We start from the raw sequence: 18,888 nt of genomic DNA on the forward strand, positions 1-18,888 counted from the left end.
CAGGCAAGTGCAGCATTCCAGAGCTGTGAAATAAAGGTGCAGGTCCAGAGTGACCTTGACTTCACTACATGCCTCGTGTGAATCTGTACTGAGGGGACAGGACTTTACAGCTTACAAGGTGGATAAAGTGCATTCTTGAATGGGGAAGAAATCAAGGAGTTAATGTTAAGTCCTGACTCTAATGTACTGACTTACACGAGACACATGCTGAAGTCAAGGTCACTCAGGACCTGCACCTTTAATTCCAGCTCTCCAGTGCTGCACTTGCCTGAGATCTCCTTTATAGACCACAGTTGGACAAGTATGGAGTGTCTCCTGCAATTGCACCCCTGGTGGTAAGGTATGCTTATTGTTACAGGTCATATCCAATTACAGTCATGTATAGCATGGTAAGATACAGTTATATAGAGTAATGTGAGATACATGACATCACCCTCCCCCAAGGTCTTATTGCCTTTATAGATTCAGTCTCTCAGGTGGTCTACGCTCTCTCGTGAAGCATCTTAGTTGTGGTTCAGTTGTTTGCCTTGGTGCCTGTTTTTCATTCGGTGTGATTGCTGGTATCTCGCCTGAGCTGTCTGTTTCGTTCGGTGTGATTGCTGGTATCTCGCCTGAGCTGTCTGTTTCGTTCGGTGTGATTGCTGGTATCTCGCCTGGGCTGTCTGTTGAGACTGCCCTTTCCTCAGGTTGCTCCACCTTTCTGTCCACCAGGTGTGGTGTGAGTTCCACATTGTAGTCTGTCTCTGGTTCTTCAGTGTTATCAGTGAATCTACTTTTTACTTGGTCTACATGCCTCCGGTAGGTTTGGCCATTGTCCATTTGTACAACCAGTAGCCTGTTTCCCTCTTTGTCCCTGCAAGCCATTTGGGACCTCGGCCATAGTTTAGCACAAACACTTTGTCCCCTATCTCATTCCACCTCCCCCTCGAATTTCGGTCATGGTATTCAGTTAGCTTTTGATGCTTAGCCTCAACAATTTCAGGCATGTCTGGGAGGCTTAATGAGAGCCTGGTCTTTAAGGTTCGTTTCATCAATCGTTGCGCGGGGGGAACCCCAGTCAATGAATCTGTATGCCAGCAGCAGTCGCGACAGGCAGCTCTGCAGCGTGGGACCTTGGATTCTGAGCATGCCTTGTTTAATGATCTGCACTGCTCGCTCCACCTGGCCATTGGAGGCTGGCTTGAAAGGTGCCGTCTTAACGTGATTTATACCGTGGTCAACTATAAAATCGTGAAATTCTGCGCTGGTGAAGCACAGACCATTATCACTGACCAATATGTCAGGAATGCCGTGCGTTGCAAACATGGTTCTAAGGCTCTCCACAGTGGTGGAGGTGGTGCTCGAGTTTAAAATGGTGCACTCGATCCATTTTGAAAATGCATCAACAACTACAAGGAACATTTTGCCCATGAATGGGCCCGCATAGTCTACATGCACCCGCGACCATGGTTTGGTGGGCCAGGGCCAGGAGCTTAGGGGGGCCTCCCTGGGAGCATTACTGAGTTGGGCACAAATGGTGCACCGACGGACGCAGAGATCCAAGTCCGTGTCAATGCCAGGCCACTAGACAAGAGATCTGGCTATGGCCTTCATAAGGACGATCCCGGGTGCTCACGCTGGAGCTCCCGGACAAACGCCTCCCTGCCTCGTAAGGGCATAACCACTCGGCTGCCCCACATCAGGCAGTCTGCCTGTAGTGAGAGTTCATGCATGCGCCTATGGAAGGGTTTGACCTCCTCAGGGCAGGCATCGCGAGCCTCTGCCCAGTCACTGGTTAAAACGCATCTTTTAACTAGAGATAACGTGGGGTCGCTAGTCGTCCAGGCTCTGATTTGGCGAGCCATCATGGATGAACCTGTGGATTCAAAGGCATTGATTGCCATGACCATCTCACAGTCCTGGTCGTCGGACCTTTCTGTGGTCACCAGGGGTAGCCTGCTAAGCGCGTCGGCACAGTTGTCTGTGCCTTATCGTGTAGTCGTAAGCCGCCAGCATGAGTTCCCACCGCTGAATGCGCACGGAGGCGTTGGCATTGATTGCCTTGCACTCGGATAGTAGGGACGTGAGGGGTTTGTGGTCGGTTTCTAAGGCGAACTTGGCCCCGAAAAGGTATTGGTGCATCTTTTTGACACCGTACACGCACGCAAGCGCCTCCTTCTCAACCATACCGTACCCGCGCTCCGCCCGCGGAAGTGACCTGGAAGCATTGGCAACGGGCTGCAATTTACCCGCATCATTGACGTGCTGTAAAACGCACCTGACCCCGTACGCTGACACATCACATGTAAGGACTAACTTTTTACCTGGGTCAAAAAAGGCTAAAACACTCTTGGAACATAGAAAGTTGCGTGCCTCATTGAAGGCGCATTCTTGTGCATCCCCCCAAAACCAATCGCACCCCTTTCTGAGTAGCACGTGGAGAGGCTCCAGCAGCGTGCTCAAGTTCTGCATAAAGTTCCCAAAGTAATTGAGTAGCCCGAGAAAGGCGCGCAGTTCCTAGATATTCCGGGGCCTGGGTGCCAGGCGAATCGCTTCGGTTTTGGATTCGGTTGGGCGGATTCCATCAGCGGCAATCCTTCTGCCCAAAAATTCAACCTTAGGCGCGTGAAACAGACACTTGGATTTCTTAACTCTTAGGCCTATCTGATCCAATCGACTTAGTACTTCCTCAAGATTGCAGAGATAAGAGTCAGTGTCCCTGACCGTGATGAGTATGTCATCTTGAAACACAACCGCCCCAGGTTGGACTTGAGCAGACTCTCCATGTTGCGCTGGAATATAGCAGCTGCCGACCTGATGCCGAATGGGCATCAATTGTACACAAAAAGGCCTCGATGTGTGTTGATGGTGGTGAGTAGCTTAGACTCTGTCAGTCAGTTCTTGACCTCACATCTGCGTATATGACGCAAGTTTCGAGAAAAGTTTTCCTCCAGCCAACGTGGCAAATAGGTCCTCCGCTCTGGGCAGCGGGTATTGGTCCTGTAGGGAGACTCTGTTTATGGTAGACTTGTAATCCCCACAGATTCGCACGGATCCATCAGGTTTCATGATGGGGACGATGGGGCTTGCCCAATCGCTGAATTCCACGGGAGAAATTATGCCTTCCCGCAGAAGCTGGTCCAGTTCGTTTTCAATCTTTTCCCTCTTAAGGCACAGCTCTAGCCTTGTGATGGACCGGTCTGGCATTCTGTGTGATGTAGATTCTAACTTTAGCCCCTTTGAAGGTGCCCACACCTGGCTGAAAGAGATGTTCAAAACGGCTTAGAACTGTTGAGCAGGAGGTCCGTTCCTCTGTCGACATGGCGTGAACATCATCCCATTTCCAATTAAATTCTGCTATCCAGCTTCTGCCCAACAGGGTTGGGAGATCCCCGGGGACAATCCACAGGGAAAGTTGGTTCACCATCCCTTTGTGTGTGACTCAGAACATGGCGCTGCCAAGGACTGGGACCATTTCTTTAGTATAGGTCCTTCGTTTGGTGTCAATCTTTGTGAGTTTTGGTCTATTGCTTTTGTGCGGCCACAGCTGTTCAAATTGTTGAACGGTCATGAGGGATTGACTGGCCCCCGTATCCAGTTCCATGTTGACGGGTATCCCGTTGAGTAGAACCCTCATCATAATTGGAGGCGTCTTGGTGTAAGAACAGTGGACATTGATCGCGTTAACCCGCTGTAACTCGCCGTCCCGTGCACTGTTCCAACCATCTTCTGGTCCGCTTACCGACCCTTCCGATTCGTATACCAGCCGAGCTGCTGTTTTTCTGCACATGCGAGCCAGATGCCCTGTGTAGTTGCAGTTTCTGCAAACGGCACGCTGAAATCGACTCACCCTGGTTGAGTGCCTTCCCCCACATCTCCAACACAGACCGTTTCCATTGTTTCTGAAGGATGAGCTGCGTCTGGCTGATCTCCCTTGAGCTTCTCTCAATCTGTTGTTAATTGCTCGCATTGTGGGTTGATGAGGTGTGATCGGCCGTTCATGTGGCCCTTGATTTTGATGGCTTCTGTCGCCACTGTCTGCGGTTGAAGGCCTGCTCTCCTGCCTTTGTCTGTGTGTGGGGGTAGCGGTTTGTTTCACAATGTGAACCCCCTGTTCCGATGCCTCGTTGGTTGTCGTACCCGAAGTATAGATCGGCCTCATTTCTTCTTCGCCTGCCAAGAACGTCTGTGCGACCAGTGCTGCTGCCTCTAGAGTCAAGTTCTTAGTTTCTAGAAGCTTTCAGAATATGCCTGCATGGCCTATTCCTTCAATAAAAAAGTCTCTCAGTACTTCTCTCCTTAGTTCATCGGGGAACTCACATGAACTAGCCAGCCTCCGAAGTTCCGCCACACAGCGTCTGTAGTTGTAGAACCTGTGTCTGGCCATGTGTAGGCTGCTCGCTGGCTTCAGGTGGTCTCTCACTAGTGTGCTCAACTCCTCAAATGACTTGCTTGATGGTTTCTCGGGTGCCAGCAGGTCTTTCATTAAAGCGTATGTTTTCGAGCCACTGCTGGTCAAGAGATGGGCTCTTCTTTGTCTGCCTTATCGTCGCCCAGCCAGTCTTTGGTCACAAAGCTTTGCTGGAGCCTTTATATAAAGTCATCCCAATTGTCTCCAGCATTGTATTTCTCATCTGAGCTGTTCTGTGGATTCTGTGATCATGTAACTCGTTGCCATTGTTAAGTCCTGACTCTAATGTACTGACTTACACGAGACACATGCTGAAGTCAAGGTCACTCAGGACCTGCACCTTTAATTCCAGCTCTCCAGTGCTGCACTTGCCTGAGACCTCCCTTTATATACCTCAGTGGGACAGGTATGGAGTGTCTCCTGCAAGTGCACCCGTAGTGGTAAGGTATGCTTATTTTTACAGGTCATATCCAGTTACAGTCATGTATAGCATGGTAAGATACAGTTATATACAGTAATGTGAGATACATGACAGTTAGCCCATCCAAAAGTTAGCTCATCTGACTATACCACGCCCCCCTCCCCTCCTCCCCCCAATTGCCTAGCAGCACACCCGGCCACATAAGTGTGTTCATACTGTGTTCATATTTTATAATCTGAAACCGTACAATCTCAGTTCTATAAAAAATATTTTGTATTCAATTAATTATATCAATCGAATACTACCTTTACAGTTATTGACCTTTTCTCAGGCTCCATGCCTGTGCTACTAGCGTAGGTGAGTGAACCCCACCCTTTGATTTTCCTTTACCATGCTCCCCAGTCTCTAATAAAAGAGAAAACTACGCTGACAACTCAGCTGAGACTGGATGTTTATTTAGTGATAAATTTCAGGTGTAAGGCCATTTCCTACCACTCCTCAGTTCCCGCTCCTCAAAGTGGCAGAGGTGCGGCGAGAGATCGTGACGGAGGTGCGGCAAATGAGGGTACGGGGCCCAGAAGAGCCAAGAGCCGAGGGCTCAGGGGCAGCATAGGCCAGCCCATACTGCGATATGTGTGTGCTCTAGGTCCATGCAGCAGAGCTGGTCTCCAGTGGTCCTGGTTAACCCTTGGCATTGGATAAAGGCCTAGTTCGGTCAAGCCCGTGTGGTGGCTGATGTGCAACGGTCACCACCCATTAACAGGCACAGGCATCTTCCACCCCTTCAACTGAAGTTCAGGACTGGAATATTAGGTCCTTCATTGAAACATCTGTGAACTCATGTGGAAACAAGTCATCCTCATTCGTGGGGCTGCCTATGATGATGACTCCTTGGTACAGCACGTTAGTGCACGAGCACAGCTTATCACTGGCTGCTCAGGGAGCTCAAGAAATCTATAGTAAGACTTTAGACAGTCAGAATTTGAAACTGACCGCAACTTCAGGATGTATTGCATGCGCATGTAAACGCGGAAATCCTGAAGTTGCGGTCAGTCATTCACTGCTCTGACACTGGCTGTGCTGTGCCGCCCCCGCCCCCACCACCACCCCCCCCCCACCCCCGACCCCCCGCCCCAGCCCCATAGCTGGCAATCAGTGAAAAATTAGGCTTTTTCACGGTAATATCGCTGTTAAATACCCCATTAAATGTTGGGTCTTGCTGTATTAGGTGCAGCTGGGGTTTTAACAATGTATTGACTGCAAACAAAAGTTATGGCCTTGAAAAATTCATTTTAATGTTGTTGAATATCAAATTTCTCCATTATGTTAAAAATTACAAATTTTATGAAACTTTTTTTTTGAAAAGTTTGTTCATAATATTTCAGGTTCTACATTATTCCCATGCGAGAACCCCAATCTTTGTTTTCCTCTCTGTAACATTTATAAAAAATCCAGATAAAAGCAGCTTCTCATTTCCTGGTTCCTTGTCTGAGAATTTTGACATCAGCTTGTTGATGTCACAGCAGATCGCACTAGGAAATTCCCACTGCACTGCGTTGAAATCATTTGAACATCGAAGAAGACAAACTTCTTGCCTGAGATCGCAGATCTCTGTGGGCAGCTTTCTTTGGGACCAGCCACAAATTCTGGGCTTATGTGTGAGAACAATTATGGCTCTGGGACTTTTGTTACCATCTGTTTTTCTTGCACCTGGTCAGATACTTCTGAGCTGACAATATGCGACAGGCTGTCCACACACCTTGGGCTGGATTTTCCGCTTTGCGTGAAAGTTACTGCCTGATTCACGTTTGCGCTGCGTGGAGTCATTTTTGTCATCTGGGCCCTGGCGCAGCGTAGGGGAGGTGTTGTACGACTTTCACAGAGCAAAAACGGGAACCTCGCCAACTAACGTGCGGGCCGGGAGCACTCCGAGAGAGGTCTTGGGAGGGGAGAAAAAAAATTCACAAACAAAAAACATTGCCCACACCCTTACAACACAAATCACTACAAAAAAAAAACACACACTGAACTTACCTTGTTTGCACTTTCTCTGTCTCACCGCCGCCGGCAGGGCTGAACCGCTGTGTTTTTCCTGGCGGTCATCGCGGGGCGCATTTTGGGGCGTACGGTCCGGGTGCGAGTCGAAACTACTGCCGGTGTCACAACGAGAGCCGTTGCACACCCAGCGCAGCTCTCTCCAGTGGTGCTTCTATGCGCTGCTGCAAAACCCGACCGGAGGAACGCGCCCGGACGCAAAATACCTCACCGCCCCATTTTTTGCCGCGGAGGGTCAAAACCCGGCGAAACCTGGAGCGCAAACGACCTGAAAATCCAGCCCCCTGAATGGAAATGGAGCCAACAAGTTATCGTCATCATTTTCAAATCCTTAATGAGGATATTGCATGAAAAATGTGATCACCTACTGTGCTTAAAACGAGGCCTAGCTGCAGAATGATTTTCTGTATCCATCAGGCGCCAAATAAACCCAAGAACTGATCACATGACTACATGCCCCTCATGTATAAGATTAACAAAACATGAAAAAGGTCAAGAATGGAAAAAAGAGGCCATGAATGACAAAAAACCCTTCAGAACCCTAACTTGCCCATTATAACAGTTACTGCATTTTAAATTAAGCATTTTTATACGAATCTGAATAGATTTGCTGAAATCTCTCATATTCATGGGGAAGTTGCTTTTGCACTACCTTTTTGAATTTTGACAGTTATCACATCAGATGTGGCGGACTCCTGCTGGGGTCTGATTAGTTTGATTGGGTATTTTTCAGGGTCAGTCGATGCTAGTTCAAGCTGGATAGCGCCATGTGGTCTGACTCCTAAATCCACCAGTGTTTCACAATCCTTAGCCACCCTGCCTACGCAGATAAGAGAAGAATGTTAACTGATCAACATTCAAATTGCATTAGATGCTGAAGTCATAGAAATTTGTACTGGGCTGAGGTTAAAAAACTATTTCTATTATACATTCATTCAACATAATGAAAAAATATAAAATCGAATTCTTTCATAACATTTTGAAAAAAGTAGTGTTTTAATTGTAATTCTGGTATGTTATTACCTCCAAACAATTTAAGGTCATAATATTAATGCCTACTAAATACTGCTTAAGTTACTCAGATTCAAATTTGAAGAGTCAATTTCAAGGGGACATAGGTTTAAGGTGGAAGATTTAGAGGGGATTTGAGGGGAAGCTTCTTCACGCCAAGGATTGTGGGGGTCTGGAACTGGAACAGAGGCAGAAACCCTCATCACATTTAAAAGGTGCTTGGATGGGCACTTGAGATGCCGTAACCTGCAGGGTTACGGACATAGAGTTGGTAAGTAGGATTAGACTGGATAACCTCTTGTTGGCTAGCGCAAATACAATGGTAAGTACTTCAGGGAATCTAATACGGCCAGAGTGATCTCCTGGACTAGTTTCGATCACCTGGCTGGGTCGGAGAGAAATTTTCCCAGATTTTGTTCCCCAATTGGCCTGGGTTTTTATCTGTTTTTTTTGCCTCTCCCAGGAGATCGTATGGCTCCGGATAGGATGGAGTGTAAAATGTTGCAATACATGGAATATCGTAGTTGTGGGGTGCAACAGGTTGGGCCAGATGCTCGTTACCTGTCCGCCATTGTTCATAGGTTTATACGTAACCTTCAGGGCTGCTGACCGAGGACCGTGCGGTTCTTTGTCGGCTGGCGAGGCCATGATAGGCTGAAATGGCCTCCTTCTGTGCTGTAAATTTCTATGTTTCTCATAAAGCAATTGTGCAATTGTCTCTCTGCTAAGCACAATCAGCACTAAAAAGATTTCCACTCCTGCCTTCTTCCAGATACGCTGTTGGCTTCTGGCACGACAATTTGAGGCATTCAAAGTAACAGAGTTAACAGGTCATTATCAGAACTTTAAAACACATAACACATTGGTGGCACTGAAGGCAGGACTGGCAGGTGATGTCATCTCACCAATCCTGCTTCCATCTATGACTTCAAGCTGCAAAGTAGTGGATGCAAGAACACCTATGCTACAAAGCCCCAGTACTTCTGGTACAGGATGGAGCCCTGGTAAAAACGGATACCACTCCAAAATAAACCTTGTTCTGATTTTGCACTCCAAATCCACCAAAAGAATTGCGGATTTTTTTATGGCCATGTATTCCACTTGGAATTTTACATCAAGCTCAAATAATTTGGCTTGATTTGATTTGCATATCTTCAGTCAGGACGATAACACCTTATAAGGATACAAAAATGGGGGGAAAAGGTGCCACATTTATTAGCATGTTACCAGGGATGAGGGTTTACAGTTATGTACATAGACTTAAGAAGTTAGGGCTTTCTTCGCTGGTGCTCAAAAGGTTTGGCAATTGACCTGAAAAAGGGCTTCAAGAAAATGAAAGATTAACCTGCCAATGAGATCTTAACAAGAGGGCACAAATTTAAGGCAATTACAAAAAGAATTAAATGGAAGATTAGAAAAAAAACTTTACATTGAAGATAGTCAGAATGTGGAATTCTCTGTCACAAACTGCTGTTCCAGCAGAGTCCTGAGTACTTTCAAAAGGGAAGTTGCTTGTAATAGTGGGATTAGACTAGGTGGCTCATGTTGATCAAAATCTGATGGGCCAAATGGTCGATTTCTATGCTGGAACATTCTATAATCCACAATACAATTCAGTGAACACAAAGCAATTCTATTTATTGGTTCAGGCTTACTGTCACACGTTATTTGCAGTACGCGTGCCGGTAATTTCAATTCTTTCCCAAATTGCGCTTTTAGCTTCCCTGCTGTAAGGCAGATGGGGAGTGCCACTGTCATAACATCACCAGAAGGAAGTATGGAAACTTTAACTAAATTAAAAAATACAATAAATTAGTTTGCACACCTAAAAAAAATGATTTTTAGTAGTGTTCTATTGAATATACATTTGAATGGTTCAAAAGCAAAAAATTTAACTAATTATTTATATTATAAGCTAGTACTTAATGGCCCAGAATTTACAGTCAACAGCGAAGCAACCGTATCTGTACAGTTTTGACCATTGCTTAATCAGTTTGCTGGTGTACAGAAGTGCAACCAATTTATGATTATTCAGTAGTATTAAGCAAAGTGTAAATTTGGACAAATCTTTCGAACTATTATATACCACCCAACAGCCATACATCATACTGGTTAAAATACGGAAGAGAAATTACAACTCGCTGTCAAATCAGTTAATAATGTAAAACATATAAATTGGACCACATTCAGTAACATTTTTCTCATAATTCAGTATAAATTCAACCCTTTGGCAGTCATTACCTGTGGCTGTACTACTTGAAATATCTGGTGGTGGGGTCTTTGGCGGTGCAGGATATGATTGCAATACTGATCTCCTTTTTAAGTCTCTGTCAGCAGCAGTTGGAGGAGTTGGATAATACAAACAATCAGGAGCTAAACAGCAAGAAATTGAAAAGATAATGTAAAATTTTAAAAATAAGAAAGACACAGCTGGTACAGTATAGTGAGACAGGCTCCTTTCATTCATATCCTATAAGTCCATATGTCTACAGATTGGTAGAGCTTTCTGCATTATGTGTTTTTTTTCAATGATTCATTCATACATGTTTCCTTTCAAATCCCAATTGATTTGAAATGAACACAAAACATCAGATTCCCATTGTATTTGCCTCTTACTTGCCAATTTTCTCCTCCTATTTTGGGGGGAAAGATTCTTATTAGCTGTAGTTGTCTCCTTGCTGGAGTATGTGTGTATGAACACTGGTCACCATTATTGATACACGAGTCTTGATTGAACGTTTCAGTTCTACACAGCTATGGGAGAGATCACAGCTATGCCTAATCTGTCCCAACAGAAGCAGTGATTTTCCCCATTCTTAACCCAGGGTTCTCAGGCCAATTGTCATGTCTGACATAAGCTAATTCAGGGAAGACCTGGGGAGTAAATCTTGGACCTCTGATTTGTAAAGCTCAACTACTCATTGAATAAATTTGCAGACCCGTCAAGGCAGCATACTTTTGCCTCCTTAATGTTAAAAAACAATTAACCTTTCACTTGATTAGGAGCAACCAATCGCTGATAAATGTTGAGATTTTAATACTAATACTACTTAATCATTCATTATAGTTAATATTCATCTGCACAAACTCCATTCACCAGTGTTTTAAACAGCCGTTTCCTGAGACTCAAAAAGCTCAGATTAAAAGTGCCCTCCAGAACTATAATTATGTGATTTCTAATTAATGTGGCAATTTGCAATCTGCAACAAAATTAAGCACTTCATACACAGTTTGAATAAAGGAGGATTGACATTCATTTTTGAAAAACGGCAATCTGGGTGTGCCAAGAAGAAGTATGTGGAGCGGGAGGAAGCAGGTTTACACCCGTGAACTATCTGGAGAAATTAATAAAAAAACAATTTGTTTGACGATTCTACTGTCAGACACTGGCAACCATCGAATGTAGAGTAGATTTGGCAGCAGGTCATCGACCCACCACATTCACTAGAAAATGGCGTGTGTGATGGCCAGTTCTAAAATTAATTTAAAACATGGATATTAAAACAGACCACTTCAGAAGTATTTTGCTCATAAATGAGCTGCAAATTCGAGCACTTCAGTTGTCAGCTTTACCTTTTGTTTTGGAAACTGGTGGCTTAATTGCTGGTTCAAATTTACCATGCACTGCCTCAATAGCACGTATCTGTTCTTCTAGTTTCTCTCTCAATTCTTCGCAAGTTACTGGGTAATATAGTAGGTGAGAAAATAACATGGTTTTAATAAAAACTAACAAAAGAAAGGCAAAGTACATAGTTGCTGATGTAACTAATTTAAGTAACATAGACAAATACAGCAACCAAGGCAATCCAGGGGTGCACTGTATTCATGTAACAAATGGATTCACAGATATATAAATATACAAAAAGGGTGAGTAAAGACCATCAAGCCTGACCCATCCAGACAACAGTACCCTTCTAGTTCTACCATCCAATTCATCTCAAATAACCTAACTACACCAAGTCCAATCCCTTCAGCATTTTAATAACTTCAATCATATCTGCCCTAAGCCCGAGTTTCTCTAAAGTAAATAGGCCTAACCCTTGGTTAGGCCGATATGCATAAGCAAGACACCCAAGGCTAGGCATCATTTTGATCATTCTCCTCTGCACCTTCTCCAAAGCTTCAATATCCACACATTAACATTCTAGGTATCAGAATATTTTGAGCAAAGGGGGAAGGGCCAGTTACAGAGCACGTCCATAAATTTATCCCCTACAGGGTGAAAATGAAAAATGGCAGCTGAGCCCCTAAAGAGCTCTCATGAATCCTCTAGTGGGCACTTGCATGATCACATAGGCAAAGTTTTGGGAACAGAAAGAATCACCTATCGCGTTTCTCAGAAACATTTCAAAACAATTCAAGTACAATGAATTACTGATGTGAGCAAATATTTCAGCTATTTTGCATACAGTAATATTCCTTAAATAGCATTGAAATGAATGACCAGTTGATCTGTTTCTTTTGGTGGTGTAAGTCAAGAGAGAGATGTTGGCCAAAACAATGAGAAAACTCACTGTTCTGAGAAAGGTGCCATGTAATTTTTAAAGTCCACCTGAACCAATCTACGTTTTGGCAAAATAGCATTTGCTGAGGGGGGGGCGAGAAGGAATAATTGGAAAAAGTAAACATAAATTACTATTTTATATGGGGGAAAAATCATGACGAAGTTGTACAGTAATGACTATGCAGGCACAAGCTCACAACCTTTGCTTACAAATGTCTGCCAATAATTTGAACTGTAGTAAAAGCGAACAATTCATCAGCACTTTGCTACCAAGTAAAATTGTACAGTACCTTCTGGAATCTCACTTGAGACAAGTGGTATACTGCCTTCTGTTGTAGTATAATTAGTAGAGTCCAAATTTATAGCGCCTTCTTCCTCACCACCTTTGCTACCATCTAAAATGTTTACTCCTTCTGCTGTTGTATCTATTCGTTCAGGAGAGATCAACAGAAAAGCGGTCAAGTGAAACTGTTAATTAAAATTAACTGTTGATGCGATATAATACTGTTTGAATACAGTTGATTTTTATGAATTTGGATATCCATAGCAAACCGATGTGTTGTGACATTACAGATAAATGGGCGAGTACACTATGCTGCAAATCGTTTTTCCTCACACTTCAGCATCCACTGAGTTTTTGTTTACATTTGGGCTACAGTGGTAGGTGCCGATTTCAGACCAGGTGCTTCTTTACAAGGACCGAGAGAATTTCAGGAAGTGAATTATCTTGTGCCAGTCTTGCACACCACTTGGGGGATGGTTGCATGGTGGCATGGGTAGACACCTAACAAAAGAATGGTGCATGGCTTAATTTCATAGATTTTATAGAAATTTACAGCACGGAAGGCCATTTCGGCCTATCATGTCTGCTCTAGCCAACAAAGAGCTATCCAGCCTAATCTCACTTTCCAGCTCTTGGTCTGTAGCCCTGGTTATGGCACTTCAAGTGCACATCCAAGTACTTTTTAAATGTGGTGAGGCTTTCTGACTTTACCAACCTTTCAGGCAGAGAGTTCCAGATCACCATCACCCTCTGGGTGAAAAGATTCCCCTCCATTCCACTCTAAATCTCGTACCAATTACTTTAAATCTATGCCCCCTGGTTGTTGACCCCTCTGCTAAGGGAAATAGGACCTATCCATTCTGTCTCGTCTCCTCATAATTGTATACATCTCAATAAGGTCTCCCCTCAGCATCCTCTGTTCCAAGGAAAACAAACCCAGCCTATCCAATCTTTCCTCATAGCTAAAATTCTCCACTCCAGGCAACATCCTCATTAATCTCCTCTGCAATCACATCTTTCCTATAATGTGGCATGCAGTACTCTAGCTGTGGTCCAACAGTTCAAGCATAACCCACCTGCTCTTGTATTCTATGCCTCGGCTAATAAAGGCAAGTATTCTGTATGCTTCCTTAACCACCTTATCTACCTGGCCTGCTACCTTCAGGGATCTGTGGACATGCACTCCAAGATCCCTTTGATCCTCTACACTTCTCAATATCCTACCATTTAATGTGTATTCCCTTGCCATGTTAGCCCTCCCCAAAGGCATGACCTCAATCTTCTCTGTTTGAATTCCATTTGCCACTGTTCTGCCCACCCAACCAGTACATTGATATCTTCCTGCAGTCTGCAGCTATGTTCTTCATTATCAACCACACAGCCAATATTTGTGTCATCTGCAAACTTCTAAATCATTGATGTAACTCAAAAAGCAAGGGACCTAGTACTGAGCCCTGTGGAACGCCACAGGAAACAGCCTTCCAGTCACAAAAACACTCATCAACCATTACTCTTTGCTTCCTGCCTCTGAGCCAATTTTGGATCCAACTTGCCACTTTGCCCTGGATCCCACAGGCTTTTACTTTCATGACCAGTAAGCCATGTGGGACCTTATCAAAAGCCTTTCTAAAATCCATATACACTACATCAAACGTACTATTCCCATCGATCATCCCCGTTACCTCCTCAAAAAATTCAATCAAGTTAGTCAGACATGACCTTTCCTTAACAAATCCATGCTGACTGTTCTTGATTAATCCGTGTCTTTCTAAATGAAGATTTATCCTGTCTCTCTGAATTTTTTCCAATAATTTTCCCACTACCGAGGTTAGGTTGACTGGCCTGTAATTACTCAGTCTATCCCTTTCTCCCTTTTTAACCAAAGATACAACATCAACAGTCCTCCAGTGCTCCAGCACCACACCTGTAGCCAGAGAGGATTGCAAACTGATGGTCAGAGCCTCTGCTTTTCCTCTCTTGCTTCTCTTAACAACCAGGGACACATTTCATCCAGGAATGGGGATTTATCCACTTTCAAAGCTGCTAAACCCCTTCCTCTCTCACTATGTTTATTTCATCTAATATTTCACAATCCTCCTCCCTTATTGCAATATCTGCATTGCCCCTTTCTTTTGTGAAAACAGATGCAAAGTATTCATTAAGAACCATACCCACGGGTTCCACGTCCACACAGATTACCTTTATGGTCTCTAATAGGCCCTACTCTTTCTTTAGTTATCCTCTTGCTCTTAATGGGTCCAATTTTCCCCAGTATTTGCTCTGTTTTTTTGGGGGGAGTAGGCTGCTTTTTCTGGCCTAACTTAAAAATCCCCAATTTCCCCAATCAATTTGCACCAGCATAACTGACTTAGTTATGTTTTTTTTAGGTACTTTTTTTTCTCAAAAGGGGGTGTTACCAGCCACCGACACCAGTTCTGGCCATTTAGGCAACTTTGGCCAGCTAATAGTTAGTCCATTTCTACTTAGGCCAGTGTATGTGGCCACTTGAGAAAACCCTTGCGGAGAGTTAAAGAAATCGGTGCAGGTAAGTACATCAGAGGCCATTCGGTTAGATGCAGGAAAAATGTTCCCGATGTTGGGGAAGTCTAGAACCAGGGAACACAGTCTAAGGATAAGGGGTAAGCCATTTAAGACTAAGATGAGAAGAACTTCTTCACTCAGAGAGTTGTTAATCTGTGGAATACTCTACCGCAGAGAGTTGTTGATGCCAGTTCATTGGATATATTCAAGAGGGAGTTAGATATGGCCATTACGGCTAAAGAGATCAAGGGTTATAGAGAGAAAGCAGGAGAGGGGTACTGAGGTGAATGATCAGCCATGATCTTATTGAATGGTGGTGCAGGCTCGAAGGGCCGAATGGCCTACTCCTGCACCTATTTTCTATGTTTCTATGTTCAATAAATCAATGCGGAGGGAGCGCCTGGCCGGTATCAGGGGCCACAGAGAAGCTGCAATGCAAGGGAGAGGCTGGGGCGGCGGGGAGGAGGGAGAGAGGTCACAAGACTCGGGGGGGGGGGTGGTGGTGGGGAGGACAAAAGACCTTTGGGTGTGGTCCATCCATACAGACCTTGGTGGGGGGTGAGAGAGAGATAGAGAGAGAGAGAACTGCGAACCTGTGCTGCCTGAGTTCCTGCCGTTTTGAGCTTCTTTGAAAGTTTAACTAAGTATGGGGGCAATACTGACAATGCCATATCTTGTGTGAGCATTCTGCATCATTGTGCTACGTAGGAGACAACTGATTAGAGTTCATCACATCAGGAACATCTGAGCCCGTAGGGTGCTGGGCAGGAGGTCTTACCGACTTCGGGAATATCGAGACAGGCATTTGTACCTGCACCTGAGTGATGCGGACTGTGTCAGAAGGCTGCGTTTCCGCAGAGAAGTTGTCTATGAGATCTGTGAGTTGCTGAGACCAGACCTGCAGCCGAGAAGCGTCAGGTGAACTGCTTTGTCAATTGAAGTGAAGGTTACAGCTGCACTTTCATTCTATGCCTCCGGATCATTTCAAACTACAACTAGAGATGTGTGTGCCATCTCTCAACATGCAATACATGTCTCCATTCACCAGGTCACAGCTGCACTGTATGCGCGGAGGAATGACTTCATCAAGTTCCCAATGATCACCCAAGCAATCATGACAGGGCTGTGGGGTTCTCAAGGATTGCTGACTTCCTAAAAGGTACAGGGCTGCATTGATCGCCTTGCGAGCACCTTTGGAGGATTCTGAGATGTTCAGGAATAGAAAAGTCTTCCACTCCATTAATGTACAGCTCGTGTGTGACAACATGCATCGCATCAGGTCAGTCAATGCAAGATATCCTGGCAGCACCCATGATGCGTTCATCCTACGCGACAGCGTTATATCTGCCATGTTTGAGCAGCAGTCAGAAGGGCAGAGCTGGCTTCTGGGAGACAAAAGGTATGGCCTCACCACCAGGCTCATGACGCCCCTATGTGTAACCCGGGTGGAAGCTGACCGGGAATACAACTTGTCGCACATTGCGACGCGCAGCATCATAGAGAGGACCATTGGCATCTTGAAACAGCATTTCCGATGCCTGGACCATTCAGGAGGCTACTTGCAATACTCCCCCGAGATTGTTGGTCAGTTCACTGTTGTGTGCTGCATGCAGCATAACTTAGCCATCATGAGGCAGCAGCAGCTGGTAATGGAAGAAGACCCATCTGCGGTGAGAGTGGCTGATGATAATGATGTGGAAGATGCAATTGACGAGCAGGAGGAGGTGGAGGAGGATGATGATGAGGATGAAGAAACCATGCAAGAGCTTTAGGCCAGATCACGACGGCGGAGGAGGGCAGGCCATCATGCTCCTTTAACGATTGCTTGAGCCTTGCACCAGCAGCTCATCCGTGAACGCTTTACTGATGCCTGAGGGCTCAGCGACAACTATTCCACATGGACATGTTTCTTTTTTAGAGCTGTTCCGTAATGTTGTGTTGTGGTAATGGAACATGATTCAGTTTTAATGTCAAATATATTTTATTCAAAAGTTTACAATGTACTTAACTTTAGTGCAATAAAATTATTCTTGTATCAAACTTTACTTTAATATGACTCTTTAAAATCACTTAAAAACTTTAAGATCACTTGTAAATTTACATAACTTACAAAACACTTTTAATATGTTATTACTATACAGTATAAATGCATTCGAGGCCCTTACTTGAGAGAAGGTCACTCTGTGACCAGTTACCTTTATTACTAAGACCTCAAGTGATGATGAAGGTGGGTGGAGCTTCCCCTTTTATATCTGAAAGTTCAGGTTAGGAGTGTCTCCCACAAGTTCACCCTATATGGTCAATGTTCTCAAGGTGTACAACTTAGGTCAGCTTATACATGGGTTACAATGATAGTTGAATACATGACATCACCTTGCCCCCCAAAGTCTTATTGGGATCACAGGTTAAGTCTCTCTGGCGGTTTACGCTCCCTTGTAGAGCACCTGAGTTGGGGTTCCGATTGTTGGGCGCTGGCCTGAGTGTCTGCTGTTTGCGGTGCCTCAGGCCTATCCGGACTGCCCACAATGACTGGGCTCCCCTCCACTTGGTTCCCGTGTTCGGTCACCTGTGGTGGAGTAAACTCTATGTCGTGTTCTTCCTCTGCTTCTTCTATGGGGTTGCTGAACCTCCTTTTAGTTTGATCCACGTGTTTGCAGCAGATTTGTTCATTGGTAAGTTTAACTACCAAAACCCAATTCCCCTCTTTGGCAATCACAGTGCCTGCAAGCCATTTGGGCCCTGCAGCGTAATTAAGGACAAAAACGGGGTCATTGACATCAATACATCGCGCCCTCGCATTCCTGGCATGGTAGTCACATTGTGACTAATGCCTGCTCTCAACAATTTCTTTCATAGTAGGGTGTATAAGGGATAACCTGGTTTTGAGCTTCCTTTTCATTAGCAGCTCTGCGGGTGGAACCCCTGTGAGCGAGTGTGGTCGGGATCTATTGGCCAACAGGAGGCGTGATAAGCGGCTTTGTAGGGAACCCACTTGGATTTTGAGCATCCCCTGTTTGATTATCTGCACTGCTCGTTCCGCCTGGCCGTTTGAGGCCGGCTTGAACGATGCCATTCTGACATGGTTGATTCCATTGCCTACCACGAAGTCCTGGAATTCAGTGCTTGTGAAGCACGGGCCATTGTCGCTGACCAAGACAGCCGGTAGACCATGGACGGCGAACATTGCCCGTAAACTTTCTACTGTGGCAGAGGATGTGCTTGAATTTAAAATGGCACACTCAATCCATTTGGAGTAGGCGTCTACTACAACCAAAAACATTTTTCCCATGAAAGGACCTGCGTAGTCCACATGGATGCGTGACCATGGCTTGGCGGGCCAGGACCAGGGGCTAAGGGGGGCTTCCCTGGGTACGTTGCCCAGCTGAGCAGGCATGTTGCACCTGAGAACACAAAGTTCCAGGTCTGCATCTATCCCTGGCCACCAAACGTGTGACCTGGAAATTGCCTTCATCGTGACAATGCCTGGGTGCTCATTGTGAAGTTTTCTGATAAACACCTCTCTGCCCATCTGGGGCATGACTACTTGGTTTCCCCACAGTAGGCAATCGGCCTGAATCGAGAGTTCATCCTTGCGCCTATGAAACGGTTTAAATTCCTCAGGGCATGCCCCGTACGTGGCTGCCCAGTCCCCATTCAGGACACATTTCTTAACTAAAGACAGT

General features: G+C 45.1%; 1 protein-coding gene across 1 annotated transcript in view; it reads right to left on the reverse strand.

The window, feature by feature from the left end:
• iqub (IQ motif and ubiquitin domain containing) overlaps positions 1-18,888 on the reverse strand; it is a 122,715-nt gene that overhangs the window by 45,120 nt on the left and 58,707 nt on the right. The window contains exons 5-9 of the mRNA XM_070900586.1: positions 12,672-12,806; positions 11,451-11,558; positions 10,119-10,250; positions 9,533-9,667; positions 7,519-7,686 (exon numbers count right to left, since the gene is read on the reverse strand). Coding sequence (XP_070756687.1) covers positions 7,519-7,686; positions 9,533-9,667; positions 10,119-10,250; positions 11,451-11,558; positions 12,672-12,806 — 678 coding nt within the window. The remainder of the gene's footprint in view (positions 1-7,518; positions 7,687-9,532; positions 9,668-10,118; positions 10,251-11,450; positions 11,559-12,671; positions 12,807-18,888) is intronic.

The sequence above is a fragment of the Pristiophorus japonicus genome, chromosome 15 (assembly GCF_044704955.1).
Source record: "Pristiophorus japonicus isolate sPriJap1 chromosome 15, sPriJap1.hap1, whole genome shotgun sequence".
Taxonomy (NCBI): Eukaryota; Metazoa; Chordata; class Chondrichthyes; family Pristiophoridae; genus Pristiophorus; species Pristiophorus japonicus.